The 24,569-nt window shown below is 39.4% G+C and overlaps 1 protein-coding gene and 2 long non-coding RNA genes across 3 annotated transcripts; 2 read left to right on the top strand and 1 right to left on the bottom strand.

Annotated features, from left to right (window-relative positions):
- The first annotated feature begins 1,644 nt into the window (after positions 1 to 1,644).
- On the top strand, positions 1,645 to 3,521 carry LOC108164173. Its single transcript, XR_001775798.2, has 3 exons — positions 1,645 to 3,124; positions 3,191 to 3,292; positions 3,353 to 3,521. It is a non-coding gene; the product is annotated as an uncharacterized LOC108164173 (long non-coding RNA).
- A 15,892-nt stretch (positions 3,522 to 19,413) lies between these two features.
- On the top strand, positions 19,414 to 20,745 carry LOC117189051 (zinc finger BED domain-containing protein 4-like). The gene is made up of 2 exons (XM_033393943.1): positions 19,414 to 20,426; positions 20,493 to 20,745. The coding sequence occupies exon 1, from the start codon at positions 19,597 to 19,599 to the stop codon at positions 20,410 to 20,412; it is 816 nt and encodes a 271-aa protein (XP_033249834.1). The 5' UTR covers positions 19,414 to 19,596; the 3' UTR covers positions 20,413 to 20,426; positions 20,493 to 20,745.
- A 2,550-nt stretch (positions 20,746 to 23,295) lies between these two features.
- Positions 23,296 to 23,924, bottom strand: LOC117189139. Its single transcript, XR_004473208.1, has 2 exons — positions 23,705 to 23,924; positions 23,296 to 23,637 (listed from the first exon to the last, which is right to left on the bottom strand). It is a non-coding gene; the product is annotated as an uncharacterized LOC117189139 (long non-coding RNA).
- Between the last annotated feature and the right edge of the window lie 645 nt (positions 23,925 to 24,569).

The following is a 24,569-nucleotide window of genomic DNA, read 5'->3' as shown; positions in this document are numbered from 1 at the left end:
AAGCTGAAAGATAACCTGAAGCACTAACCATACAGTATATTGATGTGACTGTCCCTAAACCGCTCTGCCTACGCTCCCAGTGTTTTCGGCTCTGGCGTCCGACTTCAACATTAGACAGCAAGCCCGCCGACTGCCTATAATCTTTCTTTTACAAAGAGGTACTCAGTTTTGCAGGTTTTATAAGAATTACTTTATAAATACGGTTTGGCATACTCTCTACCAATTTCTTTAAAACATCTTTCGGAATACGGCTCCAATTCCAATTCTACACTGCTCCAGCTCTCGCCTATGTTAGATGGGGCGATTGACCATAAGTTTTCAATCGGATTGAGGTCGGGACTTTGAGCTGGCCAATCCATCAATTTAAAATTTTTATTTCCCAGCCTTTCCCGAACAATTTTCGCAGTGTGCTTCAGATCCCCATCTAGTTGAATAAGCCCAGAAAACTGGGATGATGGGATTGCAAAATGTTTAAATAGTCCACTTTTCGCATGATACCATCTATTTTCTGTAGAGGACCTTCCAATGGATGGGAAGGACTCATCGGGAACGATGAGTGAAGTCTCGCTAAATGCTCGCAGACTGACTCAAAAATGAGCAGTTACCGGACAAAAGCCGAGCGACGACCAGAGTCACGCAAAACTATCACAAACGGACTTAATAAGAGCATGATACGGAAGAAACTCCGGATCCCGTAAAGCACGAATGCAAACAATTTGCAATAAGTTGATTGCTGCAATCAAATTTGCACGTTTGAACAGTGCAAACATTTTGCTGCAAACAATAAATTTGCCATAACTGTTTGCGGCAACTATTTATGCTGGTCGTCTGTATACAGGATTTTTGTCGTTACCTTGGTTGCGTCAGTTGCTTTCTTGTTTGCATGTGCTGTTTGCTTTCAGTCGCAATATTGCAGCAAGCAAAGCAACATGTGGGATCGCGAGAGAACGATAAAATTCATTAAATTGTACGAGAATTATTCTGTTTTATGGGATGTCTCGTCAGCAGACTATAAAAATAAGCATAAAAAGCAAAATGCTTATCGCGAAATTGCTGAAAAATTAGACAAAAGTGATGATGAAATAAAAACAAAAATTCATCATTTGCGCACACAATTTTTGCAAGAGGTGCGCAGAGTGAAGCAAAAAAAGAGTGGCCAGGGTAGATCGGACAACTATACCAGCAAATGGGAGTTTTTCGATGCGCTTAAATTTATTAAAAATTACGACGGAAATAAATATAAAATTCAAAATTTGGTAAGTAGTACAATTTATTGAAAATATCGTAGTAATTACTTATTTTATATATATATATATCACCATCAGGCGAAACAAAAAATCCAAAGTACATCCAAAGCAAAAAAAAGAAGAAAACGTGACGAGATAGAATTTAAGGAAGAAGATCGGCTTATTAAAAAGGCAAGCGCTTTACTCGATAAGCCAGCGGATGACCATCAGGTGTTCGGTGATTTCGTTGCATCTGAGCTCAGATTGTTGAAATCACACCAAAATAGACTTGTGCTTCGCAGAAAAATTCAAAGAGCTATTTTGGAAGTATCGGAAATTGATAGCGAGGGCACTTCTACTTGTTCCACACCTAATATCGTGTACTCGTCTACCAATTTTCCAGTTTTTGGCTTTTAAGGTGGTAAAAAAGATAATGCATATATAATTTACATACTTACTTTAAGATATTCCCTTTTGAGGAATAACACTCGACAACACTCCGGCACAATGCTTGCTATCGTACTCACAGGAATGCGCAAAAGAAACATCAGAGAATGATATGAATCACCAGTAAAAAATTAAATTACATCAATAAAAATATTAATTAAAAGTTCATAAAAATGTTAATTATATTTAATACATACCCGTGGCTAAAAAACGCAATGTCAGGGCTAGTCGCATTACAGTGTCTTGTTTAGTTATGCAGTTTTTTACTTTTTCTAATAAAAAATTGAAATCACTGACTGACATGCGAAAAAAATTGTAATAGTTTGTATCATTGCCATTTTGTAGCTCTTTTAAAAGGTTCTGATGCACTCCTTTTTCATCTCTTTTGGAAATCCACTCTTTCACCCAACACTTTTTTTTTTTGCAGACTCTAATCTTCTTACTTTTTTAAGTTTTATTAAAGTTGCTAATATAGCAATAGCAACAGCTCTCGATTTTTTGCCGACATAATATAAACAAGTCGATATTCCTTGACTTTCTCAAAACAACAGAACTTGCAAATGAGTGTCACTTGCAAGCACTGCAAACAAAAAATGGAAACACGTGTAGACATTAACGCAATATATTGCACGAAATAGCCATGCAAAAGTTTGCGTGCAAAACATAAATCGGTTAAGGCAAGACATTTTCATGCAATATTTACATTGGTGTGAACATATGTGAAAACTTTTGCTGCAAATTATTTTCAACTTGCTGCAAATTACTTGCATCGTGTGTACCTAGCTTTATATAACATTAACGAACATGTCAAACAGCAGTCCGGCACAGCGCACATAATAATAACAAGCGTAATTTAAGAGATATCTTAATTACATTTTTAGTTTAGCATGATTGTTAATAGCCGGATGATTGTTCCAATATTCAGTAGAATCAGTCAACTATATCAAATAGATAGTTCTGAATATCTATTCAAAATATTTAAAGATTTTAAAATACCATTCTGAAAATAGTTTACCAGTGTAACTTATGTAATTTTAAATATATTTAAATGCCAATATCTGAACTATCGGAACATAAAACGTCTTTTTCAAAGTTGGCATCAAATAGCAAATCTGGAACTTCTTTATCCAACTCTATATTTTCTTTGGAAAGCCTCGATGACAATTTTGATAACTTTGAAATTACAGGATCAGATGTAAATAGAAGAGCATGCATTAAATCTTCCATCGTATTTTTACGTGAAAACTTTCGGGTGTTAGCATTTTACTTTAGCGTTTCTCAATAAATCGTAGCTTGGAAATTTAATGACATGAGACTTGTTTATAACAGCGGCATATGTTCGGTTTGACGCTTCCCAGCTTCACGAAATATGAGAGTTTCAACGGACTCTGCCATGAAATTTTGAATTAAATGCAGCTAGATTGAAGGAGGAAAATTTCTTTAAAAATGTGGTAAGTGTTTTGCGTTAAACTCACGAGCTAAATTTGCCAAATATATTCAAATTTATATTTGTACAGATCGCAGGGTTAATGATGTCGGGGCTCTTGGCGGTCCATTATCGCTAATGATGCCAAAAAGTGTATAAAGGGCTTGCGGGTTATTCGAGCCATCCGTAGCAAGTAATATTTTCAAATTAATATGTATATTGTAATATAATAGAGATGATTATTTTTTTACAGCGAGATTTAATGAAATATTTTCTTTGGAAGACGACGATTTTGACCGAAAATTCTTCCAATACGCCCAGGACAGAATCTCGAAAGGGCATAAGCAAATTAAACTTAATTCACTAACCTAATTTTTGTAGTATAAAAATGAAAAAAGTGTAAAAAAAAAAAAACGAGGGGGAACGTTGTGAGTTGCTGCGGACACCGCAACTCTACAGTTATACCCGATACTAAGTCAGTATGGCTCTCCTCCGGCAGACGCTGCTAATATTAAACGACACGACAAAGAGTGCGTGCGAGAGAGACAGAAAATCAGTCTGAGCGTGACGTCGGGCGCTGCGTAGCCAGTGCAAATTGATTTGTTCCTTTTGGCTATAAAAATTATCTGATCTGGTCCAGATTCAGCAATCTGATAGATATGGTCGTTATCTATGATTCTGCGTTTTTAGTTTTCTCAAATGTGCAATATTGTGGATGCAACAGATTTTCGTCCTTTGTGGGGGCGGAAGGGGGTGGGGCGAAATTCTGAGATATACGTTTTATAGTGAAATCTAACAGAAGTGCGGATACCAAATTTGGTTACTCTAGCCTTAATAGTCTCTGAGATTTGTGGATGCCCCAGATTTTCGTCCTTTGCGGGGGCGGAAGGGGGTGTGGCGAAATTTGGACACGAAACGGTCAAGGTCCGATATCACAGGAGTGTGGATACCAAATTTGGTTGCTCTGGCTCTTATAGGTTCTGAGATCCTTGAACTCATATTTTGCAATTGGCAAAACCGACCATGAAACCTGTGTGTTAGAGAGAGACAGAGCGAGAAAGAATGAAATTGTTTTCTTGATTTTGGCTATAATAATTAAACGGTCTGGTTGAGATTTTACATTCTAAAACATATAGTCATTCTCTACGATTCTGCGTTTTTGGTTTTATCGTATCTTTAAAAATGTGGATGCCACAGATTTTCGTCCTTTGTGGGGGCGGAAGTGGGCGGGGCGAAGTTTTGAAATATTTTTGTAGCAGTGACATATCACAGAAGTCTGGATCCAAAACATCGTTGCTCTAGATCTTATAGTCTTTGAGCACTAGGCGCTGAAGGGGACGGACGGACGGACGGACGGACGGACAGACGGACAGACAGACAGGGCTCAATCGACTCGGCTATTGATGCTGATCAAGAATATATATACTTTATGGGGTCGGAAACGATTCCTTCTGGACACACATCCACTTTTACCACAAATCTAATATACCCCAATACTCATTTTGAGTATCGGGTATAAAAATAGTGCGTAACTTTTAATATTACTTTCGGCTCACAAAAGATATCATAAAAGACTCGAAAACAATATCGCAAAAGGCTCGCAAATTTATTGTAACGTATTGTTACGAAGGTTTGGCCCACTGGGCAGTAGGAGAGCATTGAGGTGATCACGGAGGCCGTTTTTTATGAGTTTGTAGGTGGCGGCGCAGGCGTCGGAAAGAGTAGAACCATATCAACAATTTTTCAGACCATTTCCCAGGAGTTTAATCGTAGACCAGGATCTAACCCAGAAACTGTTAAAGTTCAGCTGTGTGCTCCCACAGGAAAAGCTGCATTTGGTATTGGAGGTGCCACACATCACTCAATGTTTTCTTTACCTCTCAATCAATCCAACCATGCTTTTAAACAATTGGGTCCAGATTTGTTACATACCTTGCGTTCAAGATTATTGATCTTAAAATTCCTATAATTGATGAAATTTCTATGGTCGGTGAAAAAGTGTTTTCATATTTGGATATTCGCCTAAAACAAATATTTTCAAGGCCCGAGAGTCCTTTTGGTGGCAGTTATGTCCAGTAGGTGATCGTTGGATATTCAAATCCTCATCAGGAACGCATAATCCATACAGTGCGATAGTTGGCTCTAGTCTCTGGGGTGGCTTCAAGTTTTTCGAACTTACAGAGATAATGCGACAGCGAGATGGTCAACCTTTTGCAACCGCACTAAATAACATCGCATCGGCCGTAATGACGTCAGAAGATATTCAGTTGCTTAGGGACCGAATAGTTTACGGCAGTGAAGCTCCAAGAGATGCGATCCACTTATTTTATAGCAATAGGGAGACAGATAAGTACAATAAGGAGCAGCTATAATCGATTATGACTGCAGAATATACTTCAATAGCTTTAGACTCCATCAAAGCTGAGCATCTTAACCCAGAAATCAAAAGAAAATATCTGGACTCTGTTAAGAGTTTCAAAACTTCGAATACACAAGGCTTGTGCACTTCATTGGTTCTCAAAACCACGGCTAAATATATGATGACAGTTTGTTTTACACTTCCGAGGATATAGTTTCGAACAAAAATAAAAAAACAGTTTCGGCTTTGCTTTAAAAATTCGGCAGTTTTTTACTTCAGTTGGACCCAGGGACGCTTTTATATCGTAGACGGCCATGGCCCTTGGTCCTGTGCCCCCTTCAATCGTCGTTGGAGGGAACACTTCCAAATTTTCTTCCTCCGTCCGGCAGTTTTTTACTTCAGTTGGACCCATGTACGCTTTTATTTCGTAGATGTCCATGGCCCTTGGTCCTGTGCCCCCTTCAATCATCGTTGGAGGGAACACTTCCAAAATTTCTTACTTCAGTTGGACCCAGCGACACTTTTATTTCGTAGATGTCCATCGTCATCGTCATCGCCACTTGGTCTTGTGCCGCCTTCAATCATCGTTGGATGGAACAGTGCTGTGCTGTTCTGTCAAAACTTTTTTTTTTAATTTTTGCGGAATATGGAGATTAAAAATGCTTTTAAAAGCAGCTCAAGTCGACTCGTAGGTCCCCAAGATTATATTTTGGCTAGAGTGACCCCATTGCATCGTGATGGCCTCCCCGTGGTGTTCCCTCGGTACCAATTTAATGTATTAAATTGGGAGCTAATTCGAGCGGCGTTTACGTATTAAATATATTTTATAACTTACATATGTACATAGATCATAAGCTCACGTATATACTGACTGAGTACCGGGTATAAAGTAGAGCCGCGGCCTTTGCCGCCGCTCGCAACGTTCCCCCTCGTTTTTTCGTACCACCGCTGTCTATAACGGGATCTTTTTATCTACTCTGAGAGTAGAAGTCAGTGCGAATGTGTTTGGGAATTTACTAAAAGTGAATTGTTCCGAATTGTGCGAACATACAATAATTATTATTATAATTGCACATGTGAACAACCGCTGCACCCCCATCCGCAGGCAGCTCCACCGGCCTCAGGGAATGGCCAACCTGCAAGGCCAGCGCCTCCGTGCACTGCACATCCCCACATGAGCATGCCGGAAAAGCATCCCCTCGGTTTGAGTGGAGCATCCTCTCAGTATATCAGGCACATATACAATCACAGCATCACGTATTGCTTTTTCGTACCGCCGCTGTCTGTAACGGAATCTTTTTAAGATAGTGCGAGTTTACTTAAAGTGAATTGTTACAATAATATAATTAAATACACCTGAATGAGTTCAGGCCTATTAAATATATTTTAAAAAAAATTGAAATGTTAGTTTTTGCTGCTCTGACTGCCGATCTGAGCAACTTTAAAAATATCCATGTGACGGCGGCAGCAACTGACAACACAACATTGGGAACCGAGAATATATATAACGCTGCTAGACGCGTTCTAGCAAAAATGCCTGAAGAGCATAGCAAACTGTTGGCAGTAATTGCAGATGGAAATTATGCGAATGAAAAAGCAATAAAATATGCCCAGCAATTTTATCCATGCCTGTATTGCTATACTCATTTCAGGCGGAACATGTCGTCGAGATACGACTGCACCGAATAGATAATTCGGAAAATATACAAGGTATATGCTACCTTTACAGAGCGTTCCTGGAATCAGGCAGTAGATGATGCAAAATCCAGAAAAGGCCATTCGGGTGAGTACCAACAGCATACTTTCAATGGAACTGAAAGAAATTGAAAGCATGTTCTTAGAAAATTTTTCAAATTGTTCGAATATTTCGGGACAAGAATACACACCCACCAAAGTTGAAAAGTGGAGGAGTACTCGGGAAGTATCCACCACGAACGAAATAAAAAAGAATGAGACTGATCCGGAGTCTATAAAATTTTATTTTAGAATCAGGGCCATGCCTCAAAAGAAAAAGAAGAAGGCTGTGTGACGGCACTTTTTCAATTTAATTTTCGCTTGAGATTGTCCAGCACTATTTTCATCTATAGAGTTATTTTCTCTTTAAAAGATCTATTTAAAGAGGAAAGATGTAGATGTAGCAAGGCTGGAGAGTTATTCGTTTTAAGTGAATCCAGACTTATTGAATCCGCCATTTTGAATTTTTGAAAACAGACTTTAAATTCGTACTTATTGATCCCGAGATTTTATGAGAGTATATATGGACGAGCTGACCAAAGAATGCCGGAAGTTTATGGACTGAAATGCGTATAAGAAGTATCTATCGCGAACGAAATAAAAAAGAAAGGGACTGATACGGCGTCTATAAAATTGTATTTTAGGGTAGGGCCATGCCTCAAAAGAAAAAGAAGAAGGCTGTGTCACGGCGCTGTTTCAATTTAATTTTTGCTTGAGATTGTCTAGCACTATTTTCAACTATAGAGTTATTTTCTCTTCAAAAGATCTATATAAAGAGGAAAGATGTAGATGTAGATGTAGCAAGGCAAGGAATTTATTCGTTTTAAGTGAATCCAGACCTATTGAATCCGCCACTTTGAATTTTTGAAAACAGACTTCAAATTCGTACTTATTGATCACGAGATTTTATGAGAGTATATATGAACGAGCTGACTTAAGAATGCCGGAAGTTTATGGACTGAAATGCGTAGTTGGCTCTAGTCTCTGGGATGGCTTCAAGTTTTTCGAACTTACAGAGATAATGCGACAGCGAGATGATCAACCTTTTGCAACCGCACTAAATAACATCGCATCGGCCGTAATGACGTCAGAAGATATTCAGTTGCTTAGGGACCGAATAGTTCACGGCAGTGAAGCTCCAAGAGATGCGATCCACTTATTTTATAGCAATAGGGAGACAGATAAGTACAATAAGGAGCAGCTATAATCGATTATGACTGCAGAATATACTTCAATAGCTTTAGACTCCATCAAAGCTGAGCATCTTAACCCAGAAATCAAAAGAAAATATCTGGACTCTGTTAAGAGTTTCAAAACTTCGAATACACAAGGCTTGTGCACTTCATTGGTTCTCAAAACCACGGCTAAATATATGATGACAGTTTGTTTTACACTTCCGAGGATATAGTTTCGAACAAAAATAAAAAAACAGTTTCGGCTTTGCTTTAAAAATTCGGAAGTTTTTTACTTCAGTTGGACCCAGGGACGCTTTTATATCGTAGACGGCCATGGCCCTTGGTCCTGTGCCCCCTTCAATCATCGTTGGAGGGAACACTTCCAAAATTTCTTACTTCAGTTGGACCCAGCGACACTTTTATTTCGTAGATGTCCATCGTCATCGTCATGGCCACTTGGTCTGTTTCAATTTAATTTTTGCTTAAGATTGTCTAGCATTATCTTCATCTATAGAGTTATTTTCTCTTCAAAAGATCTATTTAAGGAGGAAAGATGTAGATGTAGATGTAGCAAGGCCGGGGAGTTATTCGTTTTAAATGAATCCAGACCTATTGAATCCGCCATTTTGAATTTTTGAAAACAGACCTCAAATTCGTACTTATTGATCCCGAGATTTTATGAGAGTATATATGAACGAGCTGACTTAAGAATGCCGGAAGTTTATGGACTAAAATGCATACAAGAAGTATCTATCGCGAACGAAATAAAAAAGAATGAGACTGATCCGGCGGCTATAAAATTTTATTTTAGAGTCAGGGCTATGCATCAAAAGAAAAAGAAGAAGGCTGTGTGACGGCGCTGTTTAAATTTAATTTTTGCTTGAGATTGTCCAGCACTATTTTCATCTATAGAGTTATTTTCTCTTTAAAAGATATATTTAAAGAGGAAAGATGTAGCTGTAGATGTAGCAAGGCTGGAGAGTTATTCGTTTTAAGTAAATCCAGACTTATTGAATCCGCCATTTTGAATTTTTGAAAACAGACTTTAAATTCGTACTTATTGATCCCGAGATCTTATGAGAGTATATATGGACGAGCTGACCAAAGAATCCCGGAAGTTTATGGACTGAAATACGTATAAGAAGTATCTATCGCGAACGAAATAAAAAATAATGAGACTTATCCGGCGTCTATAAAATGTTATTTTAGAATCAGGGCCATGCCTCAAAAGAAGAAGTTAGCTTTAAGTGAATTAGGCCTTATTGGATCCGCCATTTTGAATTTTTGAAAGCTGACTTCAAATTCGTAAATACACAAACCGTTTTCAAGTCAGAATCGAAACGGGAGCTGGAGCGGCAACGCCAACCTTTATCCGCCAACCAGCCAGATGCCAACCCGAATGCCAGGCGAACCACCCGAACGCAAGCAACAACAACCGGAAAGGTGGAGCCGGTTATCGCCAGTGGCGTGATGACGCGCGCCCTTGAAAGGCGCAGGCGTGGCAGCAGCTGGGGTGTAGCCAGAGGTGGCGTCTCGCAGGAGGTGGTTGAAGAAAACGTCTTGCAGCTAGCCGAGTTGTGGATGTCCTACATTTCAAGGCGCGGGGTCGCCTCCAATTCAATAGAATTAACGAGACTTTTGGGCAGCAGTATCTCCACACAGCGCCGCGGCTCAATAGCTATAAAACTTACGGGCAGCAGCAACCACCGCAGCAACCACCGCAGCAGGCGATAACGGCACTACATTTTTCGAACTGTATGCATTCTCTACGCTCCAATCCGAACGTGGAACCCAATGCCGTGGAAATATAATTGCCAGAAAGACATTTTATAAGCCGCGGACCACGTGAAATTGAAGCAGCGCAGTGCTGCTCCAGTCGGCTGAGGCAGCGGTGATACCGAGCCTCTGTTCTCTTCCCTCTCGCTCTGGCACATGCACACTCGCTCTCAGCGCTCTCTCTTTTCTGCCCGCTTTCGACTTTTTGTGTTTGTATGCATGTGTGTTTCTGTTAATTTTCTGGGCTTGGGAAAATCTAGAGATGGCACTTGAGCCTAGAGGTGGACTGCTGCGTGCATATATCTGTTAGTAGCGTCCACTTGCTTAAGCAACAAAAAATATATCCTCGATGGAATGCGCTTTTTCAAGAATTTACAATGGTCAGACATATCAGATCCACATTTGCTTTGAATAAACTATCGGGAGCACGACGATCCAACATAAAATATTGTGCGACGAGGACCACGACTAAGACGACGACGACCCAAAACTGTTTTATATAACAGAGAGATATTTGCATATATGTATTATGCATGTGCTTCATGGATTTGTGCAGCGATGATTTAGTTGACATTTCGTTATTTGGCATTTACGACCTACATTTTACGACTCGACATTTCACAAAACAAAAATGATAGTTTTTGCATCTTTAAAAATTTACCGAACAGCTCGACATAGCATAATTTCAATATAGATATATGTAATAGTTTTATTAATATTAAACCTTAATAATGCCTTCCGATGCTGAATTTGTCCGGAGGTTGTAAATACCCCCTCGCTCGTGGTCGAGCTTAGCAGAATAATTACTAATATTACTATGTATGTACTTCCAGATGGAAGCTGCTGCCCTTCATGCAGTTAAAATGTATCACTCGAAGATGCTGTAACAAAGAAGAAATTTAATATGTAGTTGTTTTACATCCAAAAATTTAGTATTGTATGGAACACGCACGACAATGGATAAAATCATTTATCTTCACAGGCAAACGAGAGTGTGACTATCGTAACACGAAGAAAACACGCTCCGTGGCCACCTCTATTTTCCATGCTCTGCTGCAGCGCTTACCATGTTTGTGTATGTGTTTATATGTGTAGGTGTCCGATTCTTTTTCAAGGCCTGTGCTAATCTAGGGATGACACCTGATGCTAGAGATGGCATGATATACTTCTACTTTTAGAATTCCCGTGTCAAATGGTTTTCAAAGCTCGAAAACTATGTCATTTAACTTGTTAAAGAATAATCAAGAAAGAACAAATTTACAGGACGCGTTTAATTAGCGTTTCAATGCATTCATTTCAATGCATACTTATTTTTTTTGCATTCGCATAAGAAAGCGATATATGGACATATGATATAAAATTTGATGCGCAAGTACACTCAATCTATATACACCATTTCATACCAGTATGCCGGAAAACGTATATTAAATGCCAGCAATTCTAAAACCTAACATGCAAAAAAAAATAACATCCGAACGCCAGAGCAGAAGACCTTGAGATATAATCCAGAAAGTTCGTTTGGGACATGGTCCTGTGCCCCCTTCAATCATCGTTGGAGGGAACACTTCCAAAATTTCTTACTTCAGTTGGACCCAGCGACACTTTTATTTCGTAGATGTCCATCGTCATCGTCATCGCCACTTGGTCTTGTGCCGCCTTCAATCATCGTTGGATGGAACAGTGCTGTGCTGTTCTGTCAAAACTTTTTTTTTTAATTTTTGCGGAATATGGAGATTAAAAATGCTTTTAAAAGCAGCTCAAGTCGACTCGTAGGTCCCCAAGATTATATTTTGGCTAGAGTGACCCCATTGCATCGTGATGGCCTCCCCGTGGTGTTCCCTCGGTACCAATTTAATGTATTAAATTGGGAGCTAATTCGAGCGGCGTTTACGTATTAAATATATTTTATAACTTACATATGTACATAGATCATAAGCTCACGTATATACTGACTGAGTACCGGGTATAAAGTAGAGCCGCGGCCTTTGCCGCGGCTCGCAACGTTCCCCCTCGTTTTTTCGTACCACCGCTGTCTATAACGGGATCTTTTTATCTACTCTGAGAGTAGAAGTCAGTGCGAATGTGTTTGGGAATTTACTAAAAGTGAATTGTTCCGAATTGTGCGAACATACAATAATTATTATTATAATTGCACATGTGAACAACCGCTGCACCCCCATCCGCAGGCAGCTCCACCGGCCTCAGGGAATGGCCAACCTGCAAGGCCAGCGCCTCCGTGCACTGCACATCCCCACATGAGCATGCCGGAAAAGCATCCCCTCGGTTTGAGTGGAGCATCCTCTCAGTATATCAGGCACATATACAATCACAGCATCACGTATTGCTTTTTCGTACCGCCGCTGTCTGTAACGGAATCTTTTTAAGATAGTGCGAGTTTACTTAAAGTGAATTGTTACAATAATATAATTAAATACACCTGAATGAGTTCAGGCCTATTAAATATATTTTAAAAAAAATTGAAATGTTAGTTTTTGCTGCTCTGACTGCCGATCTGAGCAACTTTAAAAATATCCATGTGACGGCGGCAGCAACTGACAACACAACATTGGGAACCGAGAATATATATAACGCTGCTAGACGCGTTCTAGCAAAAATGCCTGAAGAGCATAGCAAACTGTTGGCAGTAATTGCAGATGGAAATTATGCGAATGAAAAAGCAATAAAATATGCCCAGCAATTTTATCCATGCCTGTATTGCTATACTCATTTCAGGCGGAACATGTCGTCGAGATACGACTGCACCGAATAGATAATTCGGAAAATATACAAGGTATATGCTACCTTTACAGAGCGTTCCTGGAATCAGGCAGTAGATGATGCAAAATCCAGAAAAGGCCATTCGGGTGAGTACCAACAGCATACTTTCAATGGAACTGAAAGAAATTGAAAGCATGTTCTTAGAAAATTTTTCAAATTGTTCGAATATTTCGGGACAAGAATACACACCCACCAAAGTTGAAAAGTGGAGGAGTACTCGGGAAGTATCCACCACGAACGAAATAAAAAAGAATGAGACTGATCCGGAGTCTATAAAATTTTATTTTAGAATCAGGGCCATGCCTCAAAAGAAAAAGAAGAAGGCTGTGTGACGGCACTTTTTCAATTTAATTTTCGCTTGAGATTGTCCAGCACTATTTTCATCTATAGAGTTATTTTCTCTTTAAAAGATCTATTTAAAGAGGAAAGATGTAGATGTAGCAAGGCTGGAGAGTTATTCGTTTTAAGTGAATCCAGACTTATTGAATCCGCCATTTTGAATTTTTGAAAACAGACTTTAAATTCGTACTTATTGATCCCGAGATTTTATGAGAGTATATATGGACGAGCTGACCAAAGAATGCCGGAAGTTTATGGACTGAAATGCGTATAAGAAGTATCTATCGCGAACGAAATAAAAAAGAAAGGGACTGATACGGCGTCTATAAAATTGTATTTTAGGGTAGGGCCATGCCTCAAAAGAAAAAGAAGAAGGCTGTGTCACGGCGCTGTTTCAATTTAATTTTTGCTTGAGATTGTCTAGCACTATTTTCAACTATAGAGTTATTTTCTCTTCAAAAGATCTATATAAAGAGGAAAGATGTAGATGTAGATGTAGCAAGGCAAGGAATTTATTCGTTTTAAGTGAATCCAGACCTATTGAATCCGCCACTTTGAATTTTTGAAAACAGACTTCAAATTCGTACTTATTGATCACGAGATTTTATGAGAGTATATATGAACGAGCTGACTTAAGAATGCCGGAAGTTTATGGACTGAAATGCGTAGTTGGCTCTAGTCTCTGGGATGGCTTCAAGTTTTTCGAACTTACAGAGATAATGCGACAGCGAGATGATCAACCTTTTGCAACCGCACTAAATAACATCGCATCGGCCGTAATGACGTCAGAAGATATTCAGTTGCTTAGGGACCGAATAGTTCACGGCAGTGAAGCTCCAAGAGATGCGATCCACTTATTTTATAGCAATAGGGAGACAGATAAGTACAATAAGGAGCAGCTATAATCGATTATGACTGCAGAATATACTTCAATAGCTTTAGACTCCATCAAAGCTGAGCATCTTAACCCAGAAATCAAAAGAAAATATCTGGACTCTGTTAAGAGTTTCAAAACTTCGAATACACAAGGCTTGTGCACTTCATTGGTTCTCAAAACCACGGCTAAATATATGATGACAGTTTGTTTTACACTTCCGAGGATATAGTTTCGAACAAAAATAAAAAAACAGTTTCGGCTTTGCTTTAAAAATTCGGAAGTTTTTTACTTCAGTTGGACCCAGGGACGCTTTTATATCGTAGACGGCCATGGCCCTTGGTCCTGTGCCCCCTTCAATCATCGTTGGAGGGAACACTTCCAAAATTTCTTACTTCAGTTGGACCCAGCGACACTTTTATTTCGTAGATGTCCATCGTCATCGTCATGGCCACTTGGTCTGTTTCAATTTAATTTTTGCTTAAGATTGTCTAGCATTATCTTCATCTATAGAGTTATTTTCTCTTCAAAAGATCTATTTAAGGAGGAAAGATGTAGATGTAGATGTAGCAAGGCCGGGGAGTTATTCGTTTTAAATGAATCCAGACCTATTGAATCCGCCATTTTGAATTTTTGAAAACAGACCTCAAATTCGTACTTATTGATCCCGAGATTTTATGAGAGTATATATGGACGAGCTGACCAAAGAATCCCGGAAGTTTATGGACTGAAATACGTATAAGAAGTATCTATCGCGAACGAAATAAAAAAGAATGAGACTGATCCGGCGGCTATAAAATTTTATTTTAGAGTCAGGGCTATGCATCAAAAGAAAAAGAAGAAGGCTGTGTGACGGCGCTGTTTAAATTTAATTTTTGCTTGAGATTGTCCAGCACTATTTTCATCTATAGAGTTATTTTCTCTTTAAAAGATATATTTAAAGAGGAAAGATGTAGCTGTAGATGTAGCAAGGCTGGAGAGTTATTCGTTTTAAGTAAATCCAGACTTATTGAATCCGCCATTTTGAATTTTTGAAAACAGACTTTAAATTCGTACTTATTGATCCCGAGATCTTATGAGAGTATATATGGACGAGCTGACCAAAGAATCCCGGAAGTTTATGGACTGAAATACGTATAAGAAGTATCTATCGCGAACGAAATAAAAAATAATGAGACTTATCCGGCGTCTATAAAATGTTATTTTAGAATCAGGGCCATGCCTCAAAAGAAGAAGTTAGCTTTAAGTGAATTAGGCCTTATTGGATCCGCCATTTTGAATTTTTGAAAGCTGACTTCAAATTCGTAAATACACAAACCGTTTTCAAGTCAGAATCGAAACGGGAGCTGGAGCGGCAACGCCAACCTTTATCCGCCAACCAGCCAGATGCCAACCCGAATGCCAGGCGAACCACCCGAACGCAAGCAACAACAACCGGAAAGGTGGAGCCGGTTATCGCCAGTGGCGTGATGACGCGCGCCCTTGAAAGGCGCAGGCGTGGCAGCAGCTGGGGTGTAGCCAGAGGTGGCGTCTCGCAGGAGGTGGTTGAAGAAAACGTCTTGCAGCTAGCCGAGTTGTGGATGTCCTACATTTCAAGGCGCGGGGTCGCCTCCAATTCAATAGAATTAACGAGACTTTTGGGCAGCAGTATCTCCACACAGCGCCGCGGCTCAATAGCTATAAAACTTACGGGCAGCAGCAACCACCGCAGCAACCACCGCAGCAGGCGATAACGGCACTACATTTTTCGAACTGTATGCATTCTCTACGCTCCAATCCGAACGTGGAACCCAATGCCGTGGAAATATAATTGCCAGAAAGACATTTTATAAGCCGCGGACCAAGTGAAATTGAAGCAGCGCAGTGCTGCTCCAGTCGGCTGAGGCAGCGGTGATACCGAGCCTCTGTTCTCTTCCCTCTCGCTCTGGCACATGCACACTCGCTCTCAGCGCTCTCTCTTTTCTGCCCGCTTTCGACTTTTTGTGTTTGTATGCATGTGTGTTTCTGTTAATTTTCTGGGCTTGGGAAAATCTAGAGATGGCACTTGAGCCTAGAGGTGGACTGCTGCGTGCATATATCTGTTAGTAGCGTCCACTTGCTTAAGCAACAAAAAATATATCCTCGATGGAATGCGCTTTTTCAAGAATTTACAATGGTCAGACATATCAGATCCACATTTGCTTTGAATAAACTATCGGGAGCACGACGATCCAACATAAAATATTGTGCGACGAGGACCACGACTAAGACGACGACGACCCAAAACTGTTTTATATAACAGAGAGATATTTGCATATATGTATTATGCATGTGCTTCATGGATTTGTGCAGCGATGATTTAGTTGACATTTCGTTATTTGGCATTTACGACCTACATTTTACGACTCGACATTTCACAAAACAAAAATGATAGTTTTTGCATCTTTAAAAATTTACCGAACAGCTCGACATAGCATAATTTCAATATAGATATATGTAATAGTTTTATTAATATTAAACCTTAATAATGCCTTCCAATGCTGAATTTGTCCGGAGGTTGTAAATACCCCCTCGCTCGTGGTCGAGCTTAGCAGAATAATTACTAATATTACTATGTATGTACTTCCAGATGGAAGCTGCTGCCCTTCATGCAGTTAAAATGTATCACTCGAAGATGCTGTAACAAAGAAGAAATTTAATATGTAGTTGTTTTACATCCAAAAATTTAGTATTGTATGGAACACGCACGACAATGGATAAAATCATTTATCTTCACAGGCAAACGAGAGTGTGACTATCGTAACACGAAGAAAACACGCTCCGTGGCCACCTCTATTTTCCATGCTCTGCTGCAGCGCTTACCATGTTTGTGTATGTGTTTATATGTGTAGGTGTCCGATTCTTTTTCAAGGCCTGTGCTAATCTAGGGATGACACCTGATGCTAGAGATGGCATGATATACTTCTACTTTTAGAATTCCCGTGTCAAATGGTTTTCAAAGCTCGAAAACTATGTCATTTAACTTGTTAAAGAATAATCAAGAAAGAACAAATTTACAGGACGCGTTTAATTAGCGTTTCAATGCATTCATTTCAATGCATACTTATTTACACAAGTACACTCAATCTATATACACCATTTCATACCAGTATGCCGGAAAACGTATATTAAATGCCAGCAATTCTAAAACCTAACATGCAAAAAAAAATAACATCCGAACGCCAGAGCAGAAGACCTTGAGATATAATCCAGAAAGTTCGTTTGGGACATGGTCAGGGTATGAACTGGCAGATCTATATACTGCATATTTGGTTCTAGGATAGAAAACAGCAACCAACTATCAATTACCGATAATTTATTATATTTGCAGTGAAATTAAAGACAAAGAAAATTGGAAAGGCTGAGATGGTTTCGTTCTCGTATTCACGTGCATCATTTATTCCAATGGATTGGATCAAAGACTATACAATACCAAGATGTTGCATGAGCGACCAAAAAGCTGTTCTATGGCTGGTCCTAACATTAGGACCCAAAAGGCTCGAGGGAGCGCGCGGGGTTTCAATTCCCTTTTCGCCTGTACTTCGTCTCTACCGCGACCCCGCTGCCCAACGGTTTCGTCTGTTCGGCAATGCCTTCTCCGTCGAAGCGGTGGTCGCGAATCGCCGATGTCTTTGGAGCGGCACAGTGGGACCTTTGGCCGTCTCAGCTTGCTAAATTAGTTAGTTAGTCAATAAATATTTGCACACTGAAAAAATGTTAAACTTTGAGTGCTTATATCTCCTAAACTAAAACTATCTTGAAAATTCGATTGGAAAATTCTCTATTAGATGCGTACATTAAATTTATCTAAAGCACTCATACAATTTTTTGACTATTTCGGCTGAGTCCCCACTGTGCCGCGCCAAAGACATCAGCGACCACGCTGCCCTACGGTTTCGGCACGCAGACACTGACGTGCTTTCAGTGCGCTTGTGTGTGAAGCTAAAAGCCCCCTCTAGTACTGGCGGTGGCGATTGACCGAACTACTGATTTGGCTGGTTCCTACGTGGGTACTTTCCGGACTAACCCTATGGTAAACGAACGCCGAACCACTCAAAGAAGAGACAAAAAATGTTGCTCTGTATACTCTACAACCCACCGCGCACCAGCCACCGTACTAGTTCGGCTGGGATGCAACGTCTCACCAGTAGACTAGTGTTGGGTTGTTCATGAACGAACGAACAAAAATGAACTATTCATGGAAGTGAACGAACTGAATAAGTTCATCTTATTCGTTCTTTTTCGTTCATCGTTCTTTTTTGTTCATCGTTCTTTTCCGTTCGTTCTTTTTTGTTCGTCTGTCGTTCTTTTTTGTTCAACGTTCGTTTTTGTTCCTCATGTTCGCTATGTTTGAGCTGGTATGGCAGATCTTTTTGTTTTGCTCATTTCGTTTTGTTCGCTATTTTTGAGTTGGTATGGCTGCTCTTTTCACATTTTGTTGTGGCGGACTCTGGCAAGAAAGTTGAAAAGAAATTTAAACTGTTTTGAAATGTCGCTTAAACGTAAATTTAGTGCTTTATGGAATCACTTCGATGCCATAGATGACAAAAAGGCAAAGTGCAAGTACTGCAAGTCGGATTTGAGTATAGCCGGAGGTTCACAGAGCAATTTAACACGGCATTTGAAGTTGAAACACCCAGCTTCTCTCGATGAAATTGAACGACAAGGAAGTACTGAAGCCAGTTATTCTGCCGCCACAACATCGCAGCAAGAAATAACTGCATTTGTTCAGAAGCCACCGACAGCGCGTAAAAGTGAGCAATTAGACAAACAGTTAGTGCGAATGATTTCCAAAGGCCATCATGCTCTCCGGATCGTGGAGGAGCCGGATTTTAAGAAGCTGATAGAGGACGTTTCAAATTGCCCTGGATATAAGTTGCCCACACGTAAAACGCTGTCTAATGTGCTACTTCCAAATATACACAGTGAGTTAATTGCCAATGTGAAGAGAAGATAGCATCTGCATCTGGAGTTTGTCTCACAACTGATGGATGGACATCGCTCACCAATGAGAGTTACATAGCTGTAACCGCACACTTCATAGACAAGACGAATATGGAACTATCTTCGCATATGCTAGCTTGTGAAGCGTTCGGTGAGAGGCACACAAGCCTCAATCTTTGCTCTTTTCTTCAGAGTGTTGCAGCTGGAAAATTTTAGATAAAATTACTGCAATTGCATCAGACAATGCTGCCAATATCGTATCAGCGATAAAATTGGGAAATTGGCGCCACATTCCATGCTTTGCCCACACTTTGAACATCATTGTACAGAAAGAACTGGGACCAATTGACAGTGTAAGGGTCAAAGCAAAGGCAATTGTAGAATTTTTCAATCGCAGCTCATCCGGATTCAAGAAGCTCAAAGAAATTAATAGCCAATTAAATCTTCCCGACCTTAAGCTGACACAAGATGTGCCTACACGTTGGAACTCAACGTACAAAATGTTTCAGCGCTTGTCTATTTTAAAAGATGGAGTTATGGTGGTCATTTCCCTTCTACGCCCTGAACTAGTACTGACCCAGGCAGAATGGGAAATTATTGATGGTGTATTGCCAGTGCTGAAGCCATTTTCTGAAATAACAACTGAAATTTTAGCAGAGAAAAATGTCACCTTATCAAATGTTATTATAATGGCCACATTGCTGCATCAATCCATAGCCAAAGCTATTCCAAAAGATGATTTTCTACGGGCAGTCGTAGAAAAACTCAAAGAGCAGTTGACCGTACGTTTTGGGGATTTGGAAAATAATATTTTGTATGCAAAGAGCACCATACTAGACCCAAGATTTAAAAAACGGGGTTTTAGGTCCGATGAATGCTATGAAAAAACAGTTGCAGCTCTACAATGTAAGATCGCTCAAACGGGATTGGTTGATAATGTTGCTGATGATCTGTCTTCACAAATCGAAACCGTCAAACTGTCGCCAACCAAAAGTGGCATTTGGGACGAGTATGACAAGCAGTATAACCAAATAACAAAGCCAAGCTGTAACACGGCTGCTGCCATTAGAGAGGTAGATAAATACCTAGCAGAAGAGAACATCAATAGAAAGCAGGACCCTTTGATCTGGTGGACGCAGCGAAAAAATGTATATCCACGACTATACGAATATGCGTTGAAACGTCTTTGTTTGGTGGCCACGTCGGTGCCATGTGAGCGCCTATTTTCTGCAGCAGGAGAAATAGTCCGCAAAAGACGAACGCTTTTGACGCCCAATAAGGTTGAAAGCCTTATGTTTTTACATAATAATATGTGAAATACTTAAAAATGGTGTGTATTTTATAGGTTTTAAAATTATAATGGACAACATAAGTGAAATTGATTATTGTTTTTCAGCCCCGACTTCTAAAACATAAAAAATGGAAAACGAGATACTTAATTGAAACTGTTGGTTGTGTCCTAACGATATCAAGTACTAAGTACGAATTAAAATAAATTTAAGAAGTTAAAACGTCAATGAATTGTAGTGCATTATTTACATACATATAAGCTTAAAACTAGATATGAGACTTTAAAATTGAACTAAGAACAAAAAGACCGATAAACAAAACAGGCCAAAGAACAAAAAAGAACGAACTAAAGGGACAATGAAAAAAAGAACGATGAACAAAAAAGAACGATGAACAAAAAAGAACGAACGGAAAAGAACGATGAACAAAAAAGAACGATGAACGAAAAAGATCGAATAAGATGAACAAAAAGGAACGAACTAAAAGAACGACTTAGTTCACTGCATAAAAATGAACGAACGAACTTATTCAGTAAATTGAACGATGTTTACCCAACACTACAGTAGACGAAGAAACGAAAAAGCATGAGTGGAAAATAAAGAGAGCAGTTAGAAAAAAATTATGCTGTCCTGCTTTTTTCCAATTCCTTTCCCTCTCCCTTTTCTGTTTTCGGTCACTGCATTGCTGGAATGTTCTTTTGCGTTTGGAGTTTGTGCAAATCTGTGCGGCTGACCAAGTAATTATAATTATTCAATTTTAAACAGTAAGTCAAAGCAAATGTAGCAAACGGCATTTGCGTAGGCTCAATAAAGAAATATATGTAAGACAAATATGCAGCCAAAAATAATCGTGTTAGCGGAGACACAGTGTCGTGCAGTAAAAAAGAAAAAGTTGAAGGCCGCGAAATAGGAGAGACAATCGACGAAAATGAAAAAATGGAAAATGAAAAATGCTTTTTGTTTTTTTGTATGCCTATTATATCTGTACTTTATATTTATAGATGCCATAACTGTAGATACGGGGACTGGATCAGCTGAAGTCCAGCTTAGGAAGGCCCTACAGCTGCAAAAAAAAACGTTTTTTCAAAAACAGTACCACCGCGAACAGCAGACTTTAATTAGTAAATTTAAAAACTAAAATGAAATATATAATAAAATAAAAATTTAAATATGAAATGAAATGAAGATTGATAACCTACTTCATGGGTACCCATTTCACTAGCTACTACATGGGTACCCATTTCACTAGCTACTAGACGAGTACCCATATCACTAGTTCGGGGCTAAACGATGTGGTGTCGCTGGTCCCCATGTCGTAGGACATTGCGGGTAAAAATGGAAATGATGAAAAGCATTGTTAAGGGTTAGTAAAGAAAGGGTTAGTTAGGTCTGTTAGGGAGTGGTGATATCACCACCTCCGAACTAGTTCCCAGTACTTCTGGGCCGTATATGCTGCGGGCGAAACCGGTTTATGGCCGTGCCGACCTAGGACATACACACATATACACAACTACAAGCATATTTCTGGGTTGGCTCGAGCTCGTGCCAGGCTCGCTTCTTCACTTCTTGTTTAGCAATCATTGCAATCAGTTGTAAAAAAATATGAGCGGAATAAGAAAAGGTGCTGCAAAGTCCGGCCGGCAATGCATTGTGAAGACATGCCAAAAATCAAGGCGTACCAATCCTGGTATAAAAATGTTTAATTTTCCGCCTGCAGACAGCAGTTTTGGTCAAATTTGGCGCGAAAAATGTTGTGTTGCACTGGAGAATTATGAACAAAAACTGATTATATGCGATGATCATTTTTCTAGCGCATATATAGGGAAGAAAGATTTGAAAGTACTAGCCCCGCGCACCCGTACCGTCAAACGAAAATTGAAAAAGCATTTGTTCCTCATGCAACGTCTTGGTATTGTATAGTCTTTGATATAAATCAACTACGCCAGAGCCACAATCGGCCCGCCAGAATCGGCGGCTGCATCCAACATCTCTATCCTCCTCAAATTCCTCTCGAATTGTGCTTTAACCTCCGCAACCACACTTCTTGGAGCGTTATTGAACCTTCGCAACCACACTTCTTGGAGCGTAATTAAACCTCCGCAACCACACTTCTTGGAGCGTAATCGAACCTCCGCAACCACACTTCTTGGAGCGTAATTGAACCTCCGCAACCACATTTTGTCTGTGATAATTGGTGCTATTTGAATGTCTATTGCGTTTTTCTCATCTATTGTTGATTTAATATCTATTTTTTGGCGGTTATTACTCTCGGACTGACTGTTGTTGTTGATATATTTGTTATTGTATTGTATAGTCTTTGCTGAAACCTACAATGTTGAGCATGTAGAGCTCCGTTGTCTTTCTTTTTTCTTTTAAGAAAATATGTTTTTTTTTTACTTCTTTTTCAAATTACCAATAACCACTGTAGAATGAGCACAATATTCAACATCAGGCTCATAGGCTAGAACGGGGTAGCGACATATCTCCGACGACATATCTCCGCCGATCCACAAACGACATATCTCCGCGCGAAATTATGTCGTTTTAAAGCGACATACCTCCGCGCGGAGATATGTCGTCTCAAAACGTCATAACTCCGCGCGGAGATATGTCGTTTCGAAACGACTTAAGTCCGCCAGAAAATAATTAACTAATTTCGCACTTATACACTTATATTTTTTTGACAGCATTTCATTTTATAACATGATTTTATTGAAATTAAAAAATGTGCAATAGTCCAAATACACAGGAATCATAATAGAAGTTTTCTTAAATTTTGTCGTTCTTAACTTACACAAGTTAATTGTAAATAAAAACATTGCGTATGGCCTCTTCGACTTCTCGGTTGCAACTTGGACATTTTGGCTTTATATTTTCATTTTCTTCCAAGTCGTTTTTTGCTTGGTTGTGGGCCACAATTTGATCCCAACATGTACCACAAATGTTTACGTGATTGCACGGGCGCAACAACACAGACTTTGGGTTACATAGGCACACATTGCATGGATTCATTTGAACCAATGATTTATCAGATGACTGACTTGAATGAGAAGCATTCGATGAAAGTGACGATGTGGAAGATTTCATATCAGAAGACATTCCAGTTAAATTGCTTTCATTGTCCACCCCTTCAAAGAAGTCCTGCTTTGAAAAGCGGTCAGCTAAGGAAACAGTGCATGTCAGAAATCCCTGTATATCTATTTCACCTCTTTCAAAAAGATCCATTGCGTCCATTATTTTTTTTGAGCGATCCTGAGAACAAAAATAATTAAGCTAACATATTATTTTTAACGATCAACTTAAAATGTATTCAACTTACACGTAATTTCTTCTTCTGTGTCTGATTTCCATTACCACCATTTTGAAAGAGTAAAGCAAACTCGCGACTTTTTTCATATTCTGCATCAATAAGACATTGAACAAATTTAAAAAAGTGCCCATTTGCTCGAATTTTATTTCCCAAATTCAAATTATAAGCTTCTACTGAGCTCGTGGTTCTAGTTGACCTCTTAAACACGGATATGCTTTTTGGTCCCTCCTATAAAATTAGGGTTTTAAAAATGTCATCTCTAGATTTTTCCAGGCCCAGACAAAGTAACTGAAACCTAACATGCATACACACGTACAATGGTGAGCAAGCAGAAAAAAAGCTAGAATAAGCTAAAAATTAAAAGAAGCTTAGAGATAAGCTAACCATAAAAACACATAAAAATAATGGTGAATATAATTTTATTGATATTTATACCCGATACTCAAAATGAGTATTGGGGTATATTAGATTTGTGGTAAAAGTGGATGTGTGTAACGTCCAGAAGGAATCGTTTCCGACCCCATAAAGTATATATATTCTTGATCAGCATCAATAGCCGAGTCGATTGAGCCCTGTCTGTCTGTCCGTCCGTCCGTCCGTCCGTCCCCTTCAGCGCCTAGTGCTCAAAGACTATAAGAGCTAGAGCAACGATGTTTTGGATCCAGACTTCTGTGATATGTCACTGCTACAAAAATATTTCAAAACTTCGCCCCGCCCACTTCCGCCCCCACAAAGGACGAAAATCTGTGGCATCCACATTTTTAAAGATACGATAAAACCAAAAACGCAGAATCGGTGAGGATGACCATATCTTGCAGTGCAAAATCTGAACCAGATCGTATAATGATTATAGCCAGAATCAAGAAAACAATTT

Source organism: Drosophila miranda, chromosome 4 (genome assembly GCF_003369915.1).
Source record: "Drosophila miranda strain MSH22 chromosome 4, D.miranda_PacBio2.1, whole genome shotgun sequence".
NCBI lineage: Eukaryota > Metazoa > Arthropoda > Insecta > Diptera > Drosophilidae > Drosophila > Drosophila miranda.
Note: the sequence above shows the minus strand (reverse complement) of the source record. Positions and strands in the feature narration are given on the sequence as shown.